The following is an 18447-nucleotide window of genomic DNA, read 5'->3' on the forward strand; positions in this document are numbered from 1 at the left end:
GAAAAAGGTACATTTTTCATCTTCATGATGTTTGATTGGGTTTGGAGAAATTCATTTTCAATTAATGTGTCTTGTGGCATTCAGCCAGGCCAGATATGAACAGGGCACAGATTTTAATCAATTTTTTTCTATTAAGTTTGAAGTAATATATAATCATAGAACTATACTATTCTAAAGGATCAGTTGAAACTGGCTTCTGTGGTAAAGTAATCTAATTTGGTTTGATTTCTATCTTATATTACAGATCACCCCACTTCTACTGAAGAAGAACCAGCCCCCTGAATCTCCTGGGTACCCACTCATAACTGGACTATACAAACATCAGTGAAGGACGGATAAACTGGCATCCCAATCTGTGGGCATTCACTGGCAAGAAAGAAAAGAGCATACTGGGCATCAGGGCTTTTGATGGCTTAGCTCATTATTCTCAGAAACAACCCTCAGAGTCATTATCCCCATAGACGAAGGAACTGGGGTTCCTAAAGTTTCACTGTTCACTCACTCCTCAACATCAGCCGTGGCCCAGTGCTAGGTTCCAGGAGCACAGCCTTGAGCCAGGGAGATGTGGTCTCCACTTGCAGGGAACCAGCACGTGGAGAAAGAAGTGCATGAGTTCGCATAACAGGGGAGCAGGCAAGTGATGTTTGGTTCCCCTCCTACCCAGAGACAGAATGCACCAGCCATCTGCCGATGGGATGAGGGAAAGGTTCAGACCACAGGACTAAGAGGGGACCAGCCTGTCCCAGCTGGCCTGGAACTTCCTAGGTTTTAGTCTCATGTGTCAGGAACCTTCTCATTTGCAGGCAAACCAGGACAGTTGGTCACCCAAGAGCTTTATGCTGGCAGGGCTGAGACCTAAACCCATGTCTCTCTGATGACAAGGCCTGGGCTCTTCTGTTCACACCAGCCTGAGGTCCAGAGGATGGCCTCTGTCCTCCCTGTGATGACAGCCTATCTCGGCAGTGCTGCCTGCAAATTAGGCCAGGCAGGGAAGAACACAGGCAGGCAAGACCTTCTTTTACCAATGGATTGCTGGGGCCCTATGTCTTAAGGCTGCTCTTTTCTCCTCTGTGACTTTAGAGGAAGGTGAGGTGGGAAAGCAGGAAGGAGGGTCCTCTAAGCTTCCCTGGATGGACACAGCATCAGGGACAAAAGACCACACACCGAACAGGAATATCCAGGGAGAGAAATGTTTCAGGCTAAACAATCAGCGGGTGTACAGGCATAACCCGTTTTACTGCACTTTGCTTTATGGTGCTTTACGCATACCGCATTGCTCACAAATTGAAGGTTTGTGGAAACCCTGCATTGAGCAAGTCTGTCGGCACCATTTTTCCAACAGCATTTGCTCACCCTGTATCTCTGTGTCACATTCTGATGATTCTCATATTTTTAATCCTCCATGGCAGCAAAAAGATTACGACTCACTGAAGGTTCACACGATGCTTCTGTTGTTGTTCAGCCGCTTAGTCATGCCTGGCTCTTTGAGACCCCATGGACTGTTGCCCGCCAGGCTCCTCTGTCCATGGGGATTCTCCAGCAAGAATACTGGAGTGGTTGCTATTTCCTTCTCCAGGGGATCTTCCCAACTCAGGGATGGAACCCACATCTTCTGCACTGGCAGACAGGTTCTTTACCATTGAGCCACCAGGAAAGCCCCAGATGACGGTTAGTGACCAGTTTTTAGCAATAAAGTATTTTTAATTAAGGTCTGTACATTTTCTTATACATAATGCTATTGTACACTTAATACACTACAGTATAAACATAACTTTTATATGCACTGGGAAACCAAAAAGTTCATGTGGTTCACTTTACTATAATAGTTGCTTTATTACAGTGGTCTGGAGCCCAACCTTCAGTATCTCTGAGGTAGGCCTGTATACAGAAGCACCCAGCTCCACACCTGACACGAAGCTGATGCTAAAAAAAAAAAGTAGTTTAAAAAAAGGTTCCTATTGATAGACGTGCACTACTATATACAATATAGATAATTAATAAGGACGTAATGTATAGCACACTCTACTCAATACTCTGTAATGACCTACATGGGAGAAGAATCTTAAAAAGAGGGGATATATGTATAACTGATTCACTTTGCTGTACACCTGAAACTAACACATCATTGTCAATCAACTATATTCCAATAAAATCTTTTTTAAAAAAGATTTGTTTATTAATTGTGTCAATTCTAAGACCAAACAAAACAAAAAATAAAGGAGGCTTCAATTAAACACACACACATACACACGCAAGTGCACATCACAGAAACACATGTTTCTAATGTTCAGATGCCCTGGAACATGGACCTTCACCTGCACTAACCAGGACTCTCCAGGAAGCCTCTGAGCTGCCCTTCTTGCCCCTCTCCTCTCTGACTCTTCAAGAAACCCCTGCTAGAGGCATTGGCAATGGGGAGCCATCGAGGAATCAGGAGCTGAGAAATAAAGGATGTTTCCTTGGGTTGTTGCTCCTAATCCACCACAGTTAGGCTCAACCTACATTTCCAGTCTCTTCATCATTACTCCCGGCCATCATTACAGTTGTCATCTCAAACTTGGATATTGCTCACTGAACTCACCCTGTACTTTCTGGCCTTCATGTTTGTGCTTTTAATTGATTCTATGTCTAGTCTGGCACGTCCTTTTCCACCTACTCAATCCCTGCCTAGAAAAATCTAACCCATGCTGCAAGACACAGTCAAATATCACCTCCTCCCTAAAGTTTCTCCATGCACACTAGAATTAGTGAGTATTTGCAGGCACTGACCTACGCCCTTAGTGTACATTCTTTCCATCAACAACCTCTGAAGCAGGTATTATTATCATCAGTCACATTTTTTGATAAGGAAATGAAATGTGGGAGAAGATAAGTAAATTGCTCAAGATATAAAGCCCAGTGAGAAGCAGAGGCAGGACGCAAAGACAGATTTAATTTAGTTGACGCCTACAAACTTAACCAGTGTTCTCCAGTTTCTATGTCCTCAGCACACAGCTCATTGCCTGCTCAACCCTTATATTCTGCCTTGAGTTATAACAGCTTTAATGTCAACCAGAAAATCCTTTGAGGGCTTTGAGGACTCAGGTCTGTCTTTGCATTTGGCTCATAAAAGATGCTTCTTAAATGTTTACTGGCTATGACATTCTAACATGTATACTATCATGTGAATTGAATCGCCAGTCTATGTCTGACCCAGGATGCAGCATGCTTGGGGCTGGTGCATGGGGATGACCCAGAAAGATGTTATGGGGAGGGAGGTGGGAGGGGGGTTCATGTTTGGGAATGCATGTAAGAATTAAAGATTTTAAAATTTAAAAAATAAAAAACTAAAAAAAAAAAAAAATGTTTACTGGCTGACCCATCAGAAAAGCGCGCTCCATAAACAGGGCCTAGCTCTTTGTCACCCTCACTCCCACTGGTGTATGTAGAGGGCTGACTTTCCTGCAAACTTCAGCACAGAGGCAGGGGAATGGGAATATATAAAGACAGTGGCGCAAAGCAAATTACTTCAGCTTGATAAAGGCTGAATGAAAAAAGTCAGTGGTGGAAGGATGGACTATTCAATGAATGGTGTTAGAGAAACAAGCCTTCCATGAGGGAATAAAAGGTGAAATTTCTATTCATACTATATACACAAAAAATAAATTCCATACAGATTACTCTTTATTTGTTCAATAAAATTTATTGAGCACTTGTTTTATGCCAGTGACTATTCCAAGTGTTGGGGATACAGACATGAATGAAACAGACAAAACCCACTGCCCTCAGAGAGCTTACATTCCAGTGGAGAGAAAGAGACAATACATAAACAAGCAAAACAGGTACGTGTAGGATATAGCACAAGATGATAAAGTGTTATGGAGAAAAACAGAGTAAGGAAGAATGATGGGCAAGAACGTGGGGCGGGGAGGGGGAGGCGGGTGGTGATTACAGACCTAAAAATGAAAAACACAACTCTAAAACTTATGACAAATGAGACACACAACACAGCACAAAAAGACTGATAATTTTATAACAAAATTTTTTAAATGTGTACATTATACGAAACCCCATAAACAACCAAAAACCATGAACTGGGAAAAGATAATAGCATGCAATTAGTTTGATAAACAACTAATATTGGCAGCATACATAATTCCTACAAATCAGCAGGAAAAAAAGAAAAACCACCAAACAGGAAAATGAACAAAAGATGTGAACAACCAATTTATAAGAATGGGAGCTTGACTGCTGAGAAGTTTAGGGTCAATTTCTCTAGTTGTAATGAGCAGTTACCAGGCTGATGCAAATTAAAATTAAGCCAAAGAAATATTATTTCACAACTGGCTAAAATTATAGTCTAAGAGGTGGTGAGGATGTGGGGAAATCTGCCCTTATACATGACAGGTAGACGTCTATGCACACTTTGGAGAGGGACACAGGTGAGACTGTGCCAACCCCAGTCCCTGGCAATTCCTCCTCTAAGTTTATTCCCTCGATAAGCATAGACACATGTACAGTATTGTTTGTAAAAGAATAAAAAATTGGAAACAAGCTAAATGTCTATCAAGAGGATACATTATAATATATTCAGATAGTGGAATATTAGAGAGCCATCAAAATGAATAATTAAGATCTAGTATATGGAACAACACCAAAAACAAATTTGGGGAAAAGAATAAGTTTCAAAATAAATACAATAAAATTTATTTATACATTATATATAAAATTTTACACACTGTTTTACTATTTATTTGTATTTTGTCCACACAACACAGCATGTGGGATGGTTCCCCGACCAGGGCTTAGACCCAGGCCCCTGTGATGAAAGCACCAAATCCTAACCACTAAGGCACCAGGAAACTCCCTGCATACCTTTTTAAACCCAGAAACTAAGCTATATATTGACAATAAACATATGTGTGTGTAGTAAAAGCAGAGAAACATGGTCTGGATAGAGGCCAGTTGCCTCTGAAGGAAGCGCTGGGGCAGGATGGGGTGGAGGGTAAGAAGGACAAAGATTTGAAATGGGAGGAGTAAAATGAGAACTTCTTTAAAGTTCTTTATTTAGGAAAAAAAATACAAAATATGCCAAAATGTTAATATCTTTCAATTCCAGAAGAGAGTACATGGGTTTTATTTTTATTATTCTCCATATTTAATTTTTTTCCAGTGCCTTCCCTGGTGGGGCAGCGGTTAGGGCTCCGCGTTTCCAATGCAGGTGGCACAGGTTCAATCCCTGGTTAGGGAGCTTAAGACCCCACATGCTGTGCAGTGAGGCCAAACAAAACAAAAATTATAATTTTTTCCAACTGCTAAAAAAAATAAGCAAAGAACGAGGCTAGCTTTGGAGTCAAAAATCTGGGTGTGGGCCTAGCACCATCGTCACCTATGGAGAGGCTGCTGGCAACTTATTTTTTTAAGACTAAGCTTCAGTTCCTGTACTAAAAAATGGTGCTAATAATACCGCCCAGAGAGAATTAACGTGGCAAGGGAGGTCTAGATGCACAGCCATGCAACACGACGAACACCCACTCTCTGAGAGTTTCTCAGATGAGAAGCACAGTCACAGAGACTGCCACGGACAGAGTGTGAGCTTCCAAGTCTCTGAGAATTATATCCGAGCCAATCAGAAATGATTTCAACAAACAGAAAGTGGGTTCAATGACATTTACAAAGAAAAGACCTTCTCCCTTGAAAGGACAGTTCAAATCATGAATACATTAACCAGTACCAGCAGTACCATGAACCTGCAATATTTCAATAATGCATAGAAAAAAGGCTTACATCTGTGTGAGCTTTCTGACACCTTCTAAAACCTTCACATTTTACATCAAGCATCTAAGATTTTTAAATCAAGAAGTGGCTAATACAGTGTTAAACACCAGAATTGAAAACTAACATTTTCAATTACTGTAAATTCGGCCTCAGCTTATGAGTAGTATCTCCTTGGGGTAGGAGTGTGAGCAGCCCTAGGAAAGCATAGCCTTAAAAAAGAGTTCAAGGCTTAGGATCCAATTAAGGGTTGGGAATGGGGTGGTAGTGTGAGTGAGGGCGGGGGGGCACGGTTTGAGCACCTAACTCATGTTTGATGTAGTAAGTCAAGTTCACACCATATCGCTGTCCTGGCAGGAGCGGTAAACTGAGGCACATGGGCAAAGGCAAGGAGGAGCAGATGGGGGGAGGTCCTGAAAGGCAGGGGACCCAGATCTAAGGAGGTCCCCAACCAGCCCAGGAGCCAGCATCAGGCCAAGGCGGAGGTGCGTGGGTCATCTAGTTAAGGCAAAATTTCGGAGGCAATCTCAGGGTCTCACAGACAGTCTCAGCCCCTCACTCACTCTCTGCCCCACAACAGAAGGCTCATCTGGCCCCAGGACACTACCCAGTGCCCAAAAGAGAGAAGGAACTCCCAGGGCAGGGCAAGAGCACACAGTCCTAGGACGGAGGCCCACATGGGTGCCCCACTTTCTCCAGAAGTCATTACATTCCCTGGTTTGATATTATTTCACTTTTTGAAGCTGAGTAGCGAGTCTACTCCACTAGAACAAATGCAAATAACATTTCCACCACAGACTTTGAAAAACACGAGGGCAGTAATGGAATCTCTAGAAACAATGTAGGTCCCTATGGTAGAGTGATCTGGATGAGCAATTCTCAGATCCGACTCCAAGCTCCCTGGTGGACGTTGGGAAACCCAGCAGAGTATCTGGGGATCTGCATTCAAACACAACACTGGTGGAGAGTAAAACTACATTACCAGTTCACTACTCAAGTGCAAAGTTATCCATGTGCTCCCTTTCTGCTGCACAGAAACATCTAAACGGAGGACCAAAGCCAACTACCTGCCCACTTGGCCACAGAGAAGTGGATGGAGTGGAAAAAACTACCCAACGTCTAAATGAAACCCACCCCCTTGATGAACCCACTCCAATACTAGGCTAATACCACCCACTGACTATTATTACTGCTGCTGCTACTACAATTCTCAGCAACACTGTTTAGTTGAGATACCAGGGCCTGTGGCTGTCTCAAGGCCTCTATAAAAATATAGCATGCATGAAGGATATTTCACATCAATATATTGGGTGAGTCAAAAAGTTTGTTCAGGTTTTCCCGTAAGACGTTATGGACATTTCAGCCAAATACATTTCTCTTTTCATCAGATGTACTTCTTTTCATGAAGTGAGTTGAGCTGTGTATTCATGGTGATGGAAGCAAACCAAATGTACTTAAACAAGGAGAGTGCTAAGTTGACTAGTGTTGTATCTTGATTCAGCAAGACATGCTCAGGGCCACTTCCCACATACAAATATAATCAAGCGACAGAGACACTTGGCTGCTTCTGTATTTCCTGGGGTGTGATCAGGTGGGGAGCACTTCCTCCTGGAGCACTGGAGTTCTTCGAGGCTGCTTCCCATCTCCTTGGCAGATGTCCTTGATAGCTTTTCCATAAATAAAGCTTCAATCTCCAAGATCTTAGGACCAGCCTCCACCTGGCACTTTTAAATTATATTTTAGTACTATCTTTCACCACAGTTCCTTCTTTGATGTCTAGGAACCCATGTTGCTAGAAATACTCTGTGGGTCTTGGAGTTCTCTTGACTGTAGTGTCAGGCCATAGAAGCTGAGGTTACAGAATGCGGGTGTTTCCACCAATAAGAGCCCTACGTCATCACATTTTCCTTTCAATACCATGTCCTTCGTGTTTTGTTCATCCGCTCATCACACATACACACCACCTCTTCCCAGCAGAGAGAGTACAAGTGTTCTTCTAACCACGAACAGTGAAAGCAACTGCTTCCAACCCGGAGCAGGCTACCATTTTGTTATCTTCCAAACAGCCGGAGACTAAATCTGGAGAAGAGCTCGTGGGACATGATCTGGAAACAGGGCAATTGAGCGGGTTAGGGTTGTGGGCTCATGGCCACGGCTCCTTTCCCCTTCCCCCAGGTGGCTAATTATCTGAATCTTCTAAACACAGGGTACTTGGTGAAAACGTGTTTTGCACTGTACATTTCAGCACGCCACACCACACAAGAATTTTAAAATAAATTGTGTGCTAACAAATGATGGATCCATTTAAACGGGAAGATTCTTGGAACCGAGAGAATTTAATTTTTAATTGCTTTCCTCCAGATAATTTTCCCCTGGGCAGAAAGCTGCTTTGATTGGCAGGGGACTGGGCCTTGATGAGAGCAGGGAAGGAGGCGTCAACCCCCTGTTGACTGAAGATATTTAAAGGTACGTCAGGTGTTCACTGCTTGGGCTGTAGGTTTCTTGCAGCCGTGTGCTCATCCCTGATCTCCTGTGTCCTTTAGCAGCAAGCTAAAGAACTCTACCTGATTTGAGACAAAAGACCCAGACCCAAGACAGCTTGGCAACAGAAGACTGAAGCCCAAGAAGCAAGGATAACTGGAACTCAGCTAACACCAGATAGTAAGATCCAGGAGGGCAGAGCCACTATCTGCCCCGCCCCCAACTGGTGCCCAGCCCCAGCAAAGAGAGAGTGCAGGCAGGGATCTGGTAAATGGATGGATGAGTGAGTTTCTTCATGACTGTTATTTTTTTCAGTGCCTCTGTATTTTCTGGAAAACTCTTGAAAGTCTAAAAGGGGCATTTTGGGGCGTGTGTGCATGTCTATTTGTCAGATCCAGAACTAGTCAAAAGAACCAGTGGTGGGAGGGAGATGACCAATCCCTGATAAACAGCACAAAAGGAGACTTAATTGAGTACAAAGATCTAGCTAAGTGGGGGTATCTGCTCTCACACTTCACACAAGATACTCTATATCTTTTCTCAGTGAACTTGACCCGATAAGATATATATTAATCCTTCATTTCAAAAGGGCCCCCTTTTACACGCACAAATCCCTGTGGAAGTGTACTGTCCCATACAATGAAAAATCATTATTGAGCTAAGGATGGCAATACCAAGATTGGTTAGTTTTTACTTAGTATATTTTTAAGAAATTACACTCCACTGGAGTGGAAGTGAATATACTGCTTAACATGTCAGGATTCAAAGAACCTCAGTAATAACACCTAGATGTTTTGAGAAGAAGGAGCGTATCATTTTAATAAACCAAATTTCTTCACAGACATCATGACTCAGATGACAGCAACGATGGATGGGGACTGGAATCCTGCCCCTGTTGAGTATGAAGCCGTCACAGGGACAGGCTTCCAGACTTCATGGAAGAGAGGGAAACCTGTCCCTAACACTGGTGACATGTAAAGGTTGCCTCTATCTTCCAGTCAAATTTGCCTCCGTGTCTGGGTGGCTGGAGTTCACAGAAAGCACTTCTCTTCTCAAGCCAGAGTTGAGGAGTCCACATGACTAATTCAGCCACCTAGATTTTTCAAACTTTGGTCCAAATTTAGAATATCTTTGCTGATTTCATTCATTATGCAAAGCAGTGAAAAGGCTGAGATCCTACCAACAGCACCGCCTAGTAAACAATAGAGAATCCTTTATATAGTTTCTATCTTGTCTTCTTCTCTCCTCATAAATGCATACCTGATTAAGGGCTAAATGCCTTTCAGGGCAGCCAGTACTACAAATGTTTCCTTTATGTTGAACAGAAAGCTGAAATGTGCCTCTTTGCAAGTGCCACCCAGTGGCTCCAATCTGCCTTTGCATTGCAATACAAACGAAAACATATTACCTCTTCTCCATGACAGTTTTCCTAAGATGTGAACTCCCTTCTCACGTCTCTCCGTGGCCATCTCCTGTCCAAGTCCTTCAGCCATTCCCCGGATTACTAGAGTTCTAGGGTTCTAATACTTCCCAGCCTCATCCTGGACTTCTTAGTGTGCTCATTCATCCCTTTTCCATGTTTCTAACTTCTAAAAAAAAGTTAGAATTGGCTACAGTGATTGAGAGTTTAAATCATCCTCCTGTTGTATGAGTTAACATGGCGTACAGGACAAATACCTTAATTCTTATTACCTGATAGAAGTAATTTTTAGTTTAAATTTAGAATTAAAGCTCTCCTTCTCTGTCTCCACCTAACTGTTGAAACCCAGCTGGCCCCAGCTGGCCTCTGAAATTTCAGCCTGCGATTTCACTTCAATGGTTGGTCTTTCAGACATCATTGGCACTTAGAATAGCTATATTTGGGAGATATTACATCAGAGACACTAAAGCAAGATATGGACAGTGATCTTTAGATGCTTCCTTACTTGCATATATAAATACTCCCCTGTGCTCTGCTAAGTCATTTCAGTTGTGTCTCTTTGCAACCCTATGAACTGCAGCCTGCTAGGCTCCTCTGTCCATGGGATTTTCCAGGTGAGAATACTGGAGTGGGTTGCCATGCCCTCCTCCAGGAGATCTTCCAGACCCAGGGACCGAACCCCCATCTCTTACATCTCCCTGCATTGGCAGGTAGGTCCTTCACCACTAGCACCACCTGGGAAGTCCTAATTATTCCCCTACTGCTTTCAAATCGGTATGTTTATTAGATTCCAGAAGTAACTTAGAATTCTAAACTTGAAAATGTATTTTTAAAAAGACCAATCAGGGCTTCCAGTGTTCAGCGGTGAAGAATACACCTGCCAACGCAGAAGACACAGGTTCAACCCCTGGCTGGGGAAGATCTCAGGGCAACTAAGCCTGTGTGCCACAACTACTGAGCCTGTGCTCTACAGCCCAGGAATCGCACTACTAAGCCCTCATGCCACAATTACTGAAGCCCACGCACCCCAGAGCCCAAGCTCCACAAGAGAAGCCACCACAATGAGAAGCCCTCACGTTGCAACCAGAGTGTAGCCCCTGCCCGCCGTAACTAGAGAAGCCCCACAGAAGCCCCGAGCAATGCAGACCCAGTGCAGCCAAAAATTAAGTAGATTATTTTTTTAAAAAAGACCAATCATTAAACCCTTACAGAAGAAAACTGAATCAGAAGCCAATGCACATGAGGTTTTGTTCACCATTCTCTAATATTAGACAGGGAAACAATACAGACAGTACCCTGTGGTGAGGCGGGAGAAATGCAGTATGCCACAGCCAAGGAGCCCCTTGGGGAAATGAGGGGCAGCCGGCCGCAGACACTATGAGTGTGGAGTCAGAAGCAGACTGCCACGGTTCCTGAGATGCTAACTGTGACAAAGTGATGCTTTTCCTTCGGAAACACCCCTGACATCTACCCAGTGCTAATCCAGGGCAAGGCCTGCCCATCACTTCTGCTGGCAGTGCTCCTGCCCAGCGGGGCCAAGGGACCGCAAAACTGCATCAGGATTTCCTCATTTGAGTGCCTGCTCCCCCTTCTATTCTGCTCCACTCAGGCCAATCACACTGTGTTAGTGGGTTTCTCATTTGGGTGAAGATTTTATCTAATGTGTGTTTATCCTACACACAATTGAAAAAGGTGTCCCTCCCCATCCTCACAATTCCCTGACTTTAGCCCCACTCATAGCGTCAACATTTTAGAGATTAATTTAAAAAAAGATATATGTTTAATCTATCATATGTGTAAATTATTAGAAATAGATACTTTTCATTTTAATAATGTATTAACAAGTAACTTTTCAGAGTTGTGCTTAATATAAGCACACATAATGCTTTTTTCAGTTTTTCTGCTGCCGACCAAATGTTTAATTAAAACGAAACCTTTTCTTTGCAAGTTAGAGAATGAGTCCCTAGGGAATCCTTATAACCTTGTTAGTACTAACTGCTCTTGTTTCTGATTTTTTTAATTGAATAAGAGAAAGATAATATGTTGTACACAGCATGGATTTTCTCCTATGGAGCATACAACAAGAGAGAGACAGGTTACTATAACACAACTTAAAAGAAAATTTTTTTTCCTCCTAGAGAAATATAAATGTTCAACTTACCTGTTTTTTCATTTAGAAAAACAGGATAGTAAACTATGTCCAACAATTAGTAAGCATGTACCTTGGTTTCATACTATACAGTTTAAGAGAAAAAGGACCCTTTGGTCCCTGAGCTGAAGGCACCCACCTGCATAGGGGGGTGAATTAATGAAATGTGCCTCCCAGCTTTCTTAACTGTAACCTTTTGATCTGGAGAGAGCCCTCTTTTAGAGGGATCATCACTAGTTCAAAGGGGACATATGAGGCGCTTCTCCTTTGGGCCAAGACAGCAGTGGCCTGAGCTAGTTCACTGTGAACTACAGAAGACAGAGCTGAGAGTCATATCTGTCTCTGGGGCTGAAGAGTCCCCACCACAGGAAGCAATCTCACGCCCATGACCCTTCACAAGGACTTACCTCCTCAACCATCTGCTTGACTTTCTTCTGCTGGCAATGCACCATGTCATCTAGGTGTCGGATCCGCTCCCGGAGGCTGGCTGACGCCTCCTCCAGCTGCTGATACCTAACACAGATAGAAGACAGAGCCAGTGAGCCCTTGACCAACGCAGCAACACCAGCACACGAAGTTACCGAAGTCACCGCTCAAAAGAAACACTGCCCAGAACAAGATGCACTCTTCCTACTTTGTATGTATCCTAGTTTATTAACCACTGACCAACCACCCCCGCTGAAGAAGGAACACAGGACCCTTTTTCAAATTCCCACTTGCAACTTTCACCCTGTGTAAAGACAGTTACTTTACCTCCCAAGAGCTGAGAGAGAATTTTTTTTTTTGCACCACTTACAGACAGATATGAGAGACTGTTTCTTTGGGGGTTAAAACAACATTGGAACATCCAGTAATTGCTACAATTAGGAAAACAGAGAAGAGTCTAGCAACACAACAACATATCTGAAATCAAGTGGCAGAGTACTGGGAAAGCAGGAATTACAGTTGTTCCACACCATTTATTTTGAGAAAATGGGAAATATGCTGAAACACCCTTCCTCCATCAAGACAGAATAGACCACCTCAGAAAATATTTCATGTTTAAAAAAAAAAAAACCCAGCACAGATTATCCTCAGACTACTTGGTTCAAATAAACCCAAGGAACCCAGCAAATGGACCCTTTCTTTGGGGCCACTAAACTAGAACTCGGACAAAGGGTCTGGTGGTCTGCTTACCACTTCCCATCTCTGCTGGGTCCCTCCTTAGCACAACCTTAAAGACTAGGGAGGATTCCTAGAACTCTGCAAACTCTGATGTCACGTAAGAGGAAGGAGAACAGGTATTTTTCAGCATACATTGTGGCAGGCAGTACAGCCAACAGTTCTCTCACAATAATAACCCAATGAGATAGACACTATTAGTATCACTTTAATTCATCCCACTTTAAAAAAGAATTCTTATTTTACAGAGAAGCAAAGGATCTCAGGCAGATTAAGTAACTTGCTCAAATGCTCAGCACATGCCAACCTCGTTTCCCTTCACTAAAGGGCCACGTGTGGACTCTCTGCCTTCTGGTTTCCAGAATAGGCAGTTCATTGCTCCTGCATTTCCCATGCAGGGCTTTATACACTCATAGACAAGGGACAAGGCAAGGTTTCACTGAAGAATGTTTGGAAACAAAGACATTGTAAAATTCGTTTCCACGGCAATGGTATTAGTCACTGTTGAGTTTTCTCATCAACAAGGTGCATCCTGTGGAACTCAAGATTATTAGGAACATTTACAGACAGAACTTGGGCACTAGTGACAGGCATTGACGTGTTCCACTGTTCTAACAACCACCCCTGGGCTGCAAGATGTGGCTGGAAGCTCCCAGTCCAGCGTTTTACATGTTATCAGTCTGCAATGAGTGATAACCAAACGAATGAAAATGCAAGGACCAAGTGAGCCCACACAAACACAGTGTGTCCACCATTAATCCATTATAAAACAAAGGACGGTATATCTTACCTTTCTTTGTTAGAATCAGTTATTTCCGCTGACATTTCTGTTTCATGCTCCAGGAGTTGAAGTTGAAGTTGATGGCGTTCCTAAAACAGACAGACATTAATATTTAACCGATGGATCCCCAAGTTGGCTAAAGAATGTACAGCAAGCAACTCCAATACTAGTCAGTTCAAATCTATGTGACACCTATGGGCTTTCACACACACACTCACTGGAGTCCGAACAAATCTCAAAATTTCAAATTTGCTAGTGTGTATTTATAGACGTATTTATGTGTTAGAGACAAATAACATGGGTAAGCCATTCAAGATTTATCTTTTAAAAAGTATTTCATCAGCCAAGGCTCAGATGTCTTATGAAAATTTACAGTTCTAAATAATGATAATCAATACTCTAAATGAACAACCTGTGATACTACGAATTTTTTGATTATTTTCTGAATCCTCAGGAGGGTCTGGAATTCTGTAATATTCTATAAATTAACTGGGGGTAGTGTTTACACAGCTGTGTTTACTTGTAAAAACATACTGTAAAAATCAGAATAAATGTGCTGCAATGACCTCCACATTCTAATCCCTGAAACTTGTGAACATGTTGCCTTACATGGAAAAAGGAACTTAGCAGACATGATTAAGTTAATAATCTTGAAATGGGGATGAAATGGGGAGATTATCCTGAATTATCTGGTTGGGCCCTTATAGGAAGAAGGGTTAGAGTCAAGAGATGGACACAGGCTGGGAGGTGCTATAATGCTAATTTAGCAGCTGGAGGATGGGGCCATGCGCCAAGGAATATAATTAGTCTCTCAAAGGGAGCAAAGGCGAGGAAATGGATTCTCCTCTGGAGCTCCCAACAGCCTGCCCACACCTTGATTTTAGGACTTCTGACCGCCTAAAGATGGTAACTCTATGATGTTTTAAAGCCACTAACTGTAGTAAATGATTGCAGTATCAATAGGAAACCAATAAGTTGTGCATGTAAGATTTGTACAGGGATTTCCCTGGTGGTCCAGTGTGGCTAACACTCTACATTCCCAATCCAGAGGTCCTGGGTTTGATTCCTGGTCAGGGGACTATATCCCACATGCCACAACTAAGGCACAATGCAGTCAAATAAATAAATATTTATTAAGAAGATTTGCACAAATTTCTGTATAAATTTAGTTTACCTTAAAAAAGTAAAAAGAATATGGACATTTCTTTGAACACAGTGAAAAATATTAATAAAGGTATAGTGTCGAGTACCACCAAAATTGCACCAGAAATACATTACAACTGTTAGTATGACAAATTTCCTTAAAATGAAATTTATCAAATCCTGCTCACTAACTGAGAGGAGACTCTTCTGCTTGAGGGCTTTCTTTAAGTATGGCTGTGTCTCATCTTTACCCTCAGAAATTCTGCCCAATAAGCTCTGACTAGTTATACAGATCCCAAACTTCTCTCCCACCAAATATGAAAAGCAAATCCTTGAAACTTGAACTCCCACAACTTCTGAAGCTGTCAACAGTAGCAGACAAGGGATAGTCAGAGAGGGAAGCAGTATAACACTCTGGAAGGGAGGGTATGTTATCACTGACATATTCAGAATAAAGGGAGACCAACTTTTTCGTGGGGTTTTGTTACTTCTTTCAAATCTCTACAGTGAATGCACAGACTAACTGTCCCCATGGTTTCTGCCACTGGCTGGAAATTTACATGAGCCCTGAAATAACAGTGGTGAATTCTTAACAAGTGAGCCTTCCCTCCAACTCCCCAAAAAGCTGTCATAAAGTAGGACAAGGCCTGGCTTACAGTATACTTTAAATTTTGATATTTTCCTAAGTTGAGGTACAACAAATCTTAAGTGGACACTGCACAATCCCTTGACATATCTGTATTCACGTTACCGGGTGGAACCACCACCAAGATCAAGGCATAGAGTACTATCTATTCTGCAGAAGAGGCTCTGATAGGACACACTCCTTAAAAGACTTTAACTGATGAAGAAAAAAAGAAAGCTGTTTTGGACACAATGTTGAGAAACAGTAAATTAAGGGGTACAGCAGAGAAGTCATTCAAAAGCACATGGTTTGTCCTCGAGAAAAATCTAAAAATATGTGAGAACAGGATACAAAGTCTGTAGGTATGTTGTTCACAACGTGTGACAGAGGTTTGCCATGGTTCCTGCTCTCACAGTTTTAGCCGTGAAGGGCAAAAAACAGTAAATGGCCACATCTAATCTTAGCTACCTAAAGCAAGCATTTTATGAGCAAGCCTAAATGAGAAAAGTTACGAGAAAGGACAACAGATTCTCAATCACTAGAGAAAAAGCCAGGAGGACGTGGGGAACATCTTATGCCACACAACCGTGGGGAGGGAGGGCCAGCCTTACTAGCACCCTAGCCCCCCAGCCACAAACCCCCATGCAGGCTCCACATGGACATCAGTGGGAAAATGTTGGGAACTTTCCAGAAGCCTAAGGAGACAAAGAAACTAAGCTATAGAACAGGTCCAGCTGAAAAAAAAAAAAAATGTTGACACCAGGGGCAGACATTTATGCAAGTCACAACCTAAAAATCAGAGCCACACATTTTTTGAGCCCCTACTCTATATATGCCAGGCACTGCCCTAAACATGTGGCCTGGATTTTTCTTGTTGACTCCTCACAAAAGGCCTAAGAATAAGAATTACTATTATCAACATTTTACAGAAGAGGAACCTGAATTTGGAAGAGTCAAGTAACTTCTTGCAACTAGAAAAAGAGGCAAGACTCAAACCCTAGGTTCGTGTGATTCTAAAACATGGACAGTCTCTCTGTCTGTGAGTGAGAACCACCCGCTCACCTGGCTCCTGTTTGCCGCAGGATAGCCTGTCACTCGGGGGGAGTGTGCTTTAACCAGCACCTTCTGCTGTTGCAGGAGCGAGGCGATGTAGGGGAAAGCTTGCCTGCATTCCAGAAAATGCCTTCACTGCCCAATCATTACAACCACCATCTACAACCAGTACTGATGTCAGACCTAACCATGCCACTGATCTTCTCTTCAAGACAAGGTAGGATCCTGCTTTCCCAGAGGGCAAAGGTGAAATTGTATCTGACTCTCTATTTGTTCAAGTCCCTCCCCTCAAAAGATATTACGTAAAAGAAGAGCCCCCTGGCCAGCTGAGAAGCTCTGTTTAAGGCTATTCCCACCTTCCTGGTCAGAGGAGTGCAGAGGGGACCAGGCCACAGACACCATAGGTCAGCCCTCTTCTCAGAACCAGCCGGAAGCCCAGCTGTTGGTCCTGCTTCCCCTGTCATTTCCCCTCCCTCCATCATTGGCCTGGGGATTCCCAGAGTCCAGTGTGGGCCACAGGATGCCAAGGGGTGGTCTCAGCTGGTCCCCCCTCTTTTGTAAACTCACACAGCTAGAGAGCCACTTCCTAGAACCCACAGCTCTGGTACTCAACCACCACTCTCCCTTGGAAGTCAGCTGTCACTTGGTAAAGGTCATCCTCCCTTCATCTTTCTTGCTTTTTCTCTTTCCGCTCTCCCACCTCTCCTCTTTTCTCCACTTCTCACCTCATTTCTTCTCTCTCTCTAGACAGGCTCATTATCCCAGCTGAGCTCCTGTCTCCTACAGGCCTCTCCCTGCTCCACCCCCACCCACGGAGAGCAAAGTCCCCTACTCTGACGCATAACCAACCCTTCAGACCCTGGTCCCAGAAACAACTGGCTTGGGGTGTCGATGTAACATGGAAATAGGGCTTGACTGCCTGCCAGGGAAACCAAGTTCATGCTGAGGGCCCCAGAAAAGCAGGGCTGCTAAAAGATTAATTTCTGTAAATAATTTGGTATGTAATGATGTTAGAAGCATCAGAATTTTCAACATAGGAACACTCAGGACTTGCTGAAACTTCCATATACTTTACTTTTTGCTATCTCTTTTTTTTTTCTAGATTTTTAATTGGAGGATAATGGCTTTACATCCATATACTTTATTTTACAGTTCTGTCTTTGTTATTTCAAGTCACAAGTTGTAGGAATGAGAGGGATCTGCGGTGAGGGCTTCTCACACCTTTGGGCAGGCCTGAGGGGAGCTGTTACCCTGCAGGGAGGCTGGGCAAGGGCCCTGCGGGCTCCAAGCTGTGTTACCTTCTCCATGCGCTCAATCAGCCTGTCCAGCTCCCCGATCCTCTGGTCCTTCTCCTCGAGGCTGATCTCTGCCGCCTGCATCTTTTTATTGGCTTCTTCAATGGCTTTCAGAAAACTATTGGTTTCTTCCTGCAAAAGAAACACACTCTTCTCAGAAGAGCACGCAGTCACTACCAATCAGGGTTCAAACAGCTCAGGCCTTGCTAAATCATCTTGTCTCTTTAGAAGCATGACCCGGGAGCCTAGAAGAGTCTCAGAGAATCATGAACTCAAATTCCATGATTCCGGTTCTAACCAATGAATAAAAGACACATTGCAAGGGCCTAGTTATCTTTCTGCCTTTTTCCACCACCCTTAAAGGAAAAAAGAACCTACAAATGTTACTTATCTCCTGACAAGATGCTCAAAGTATCACTGTATTTGCCAACAACATAAAGGGAATTAGGGCTGGAAGTGGAATTGAATGCAGAGTGCCCAGATCTTTCTCCCAAACACCAACTCAGTCAATTATTCAGCACATGTACTAAGCCTGTGGGGACACAAGATAAGGCAGATCGAGTCCCTGTCCTCAAGGAATCGATG

General features: G+C 43.2%; 1 protein-coding gene across 1 annotated transcript in view; it reads right to left on the bottom strand.

Moving 5' to 3' along the window:
- MYZAP (myocardial zonula adherens protein) overlaps positions 1-18447 on the bottom strand; it is a 115291-nt gene that overhangs the window by 50046 nt on the left and 46798 nt on the right. Inside the window, exons 8-10 of the mRNA XM_069596394.1 lie at positions 17866-17994; positions 13756-13835; positions 12212-12317 (exon numbers count right to left, since the gene is read on the bottom strand). Of these exons, the coding sequence (XP_069452495.1) occupies positions 12212-12317; positions 13756-13835; positions 17866-17994 (315 nt within the window). The remainder of the gene's footprint in view (positions 1-12211; positions 12318-13755; positions 13836-17865; positions 17995-18447) is intronic.

This window comes from Ovis canadensis, chromosome 7 (genome assembly GCF_042477335.2).
Source record: "Ovis canadensis isolate MfBH-ARS-UI-01 breed Bighorn chromosome 7, ARS-UI_OviCan_v2, whole genome shotgun sequence".
Taxonomy (NCBI): domain Eukaryota; kingdom Metazoa; phylum Chordata; class Mammalia; order Artiodactyla; family Bovidae; genus Ovis; species Ovis canadensis.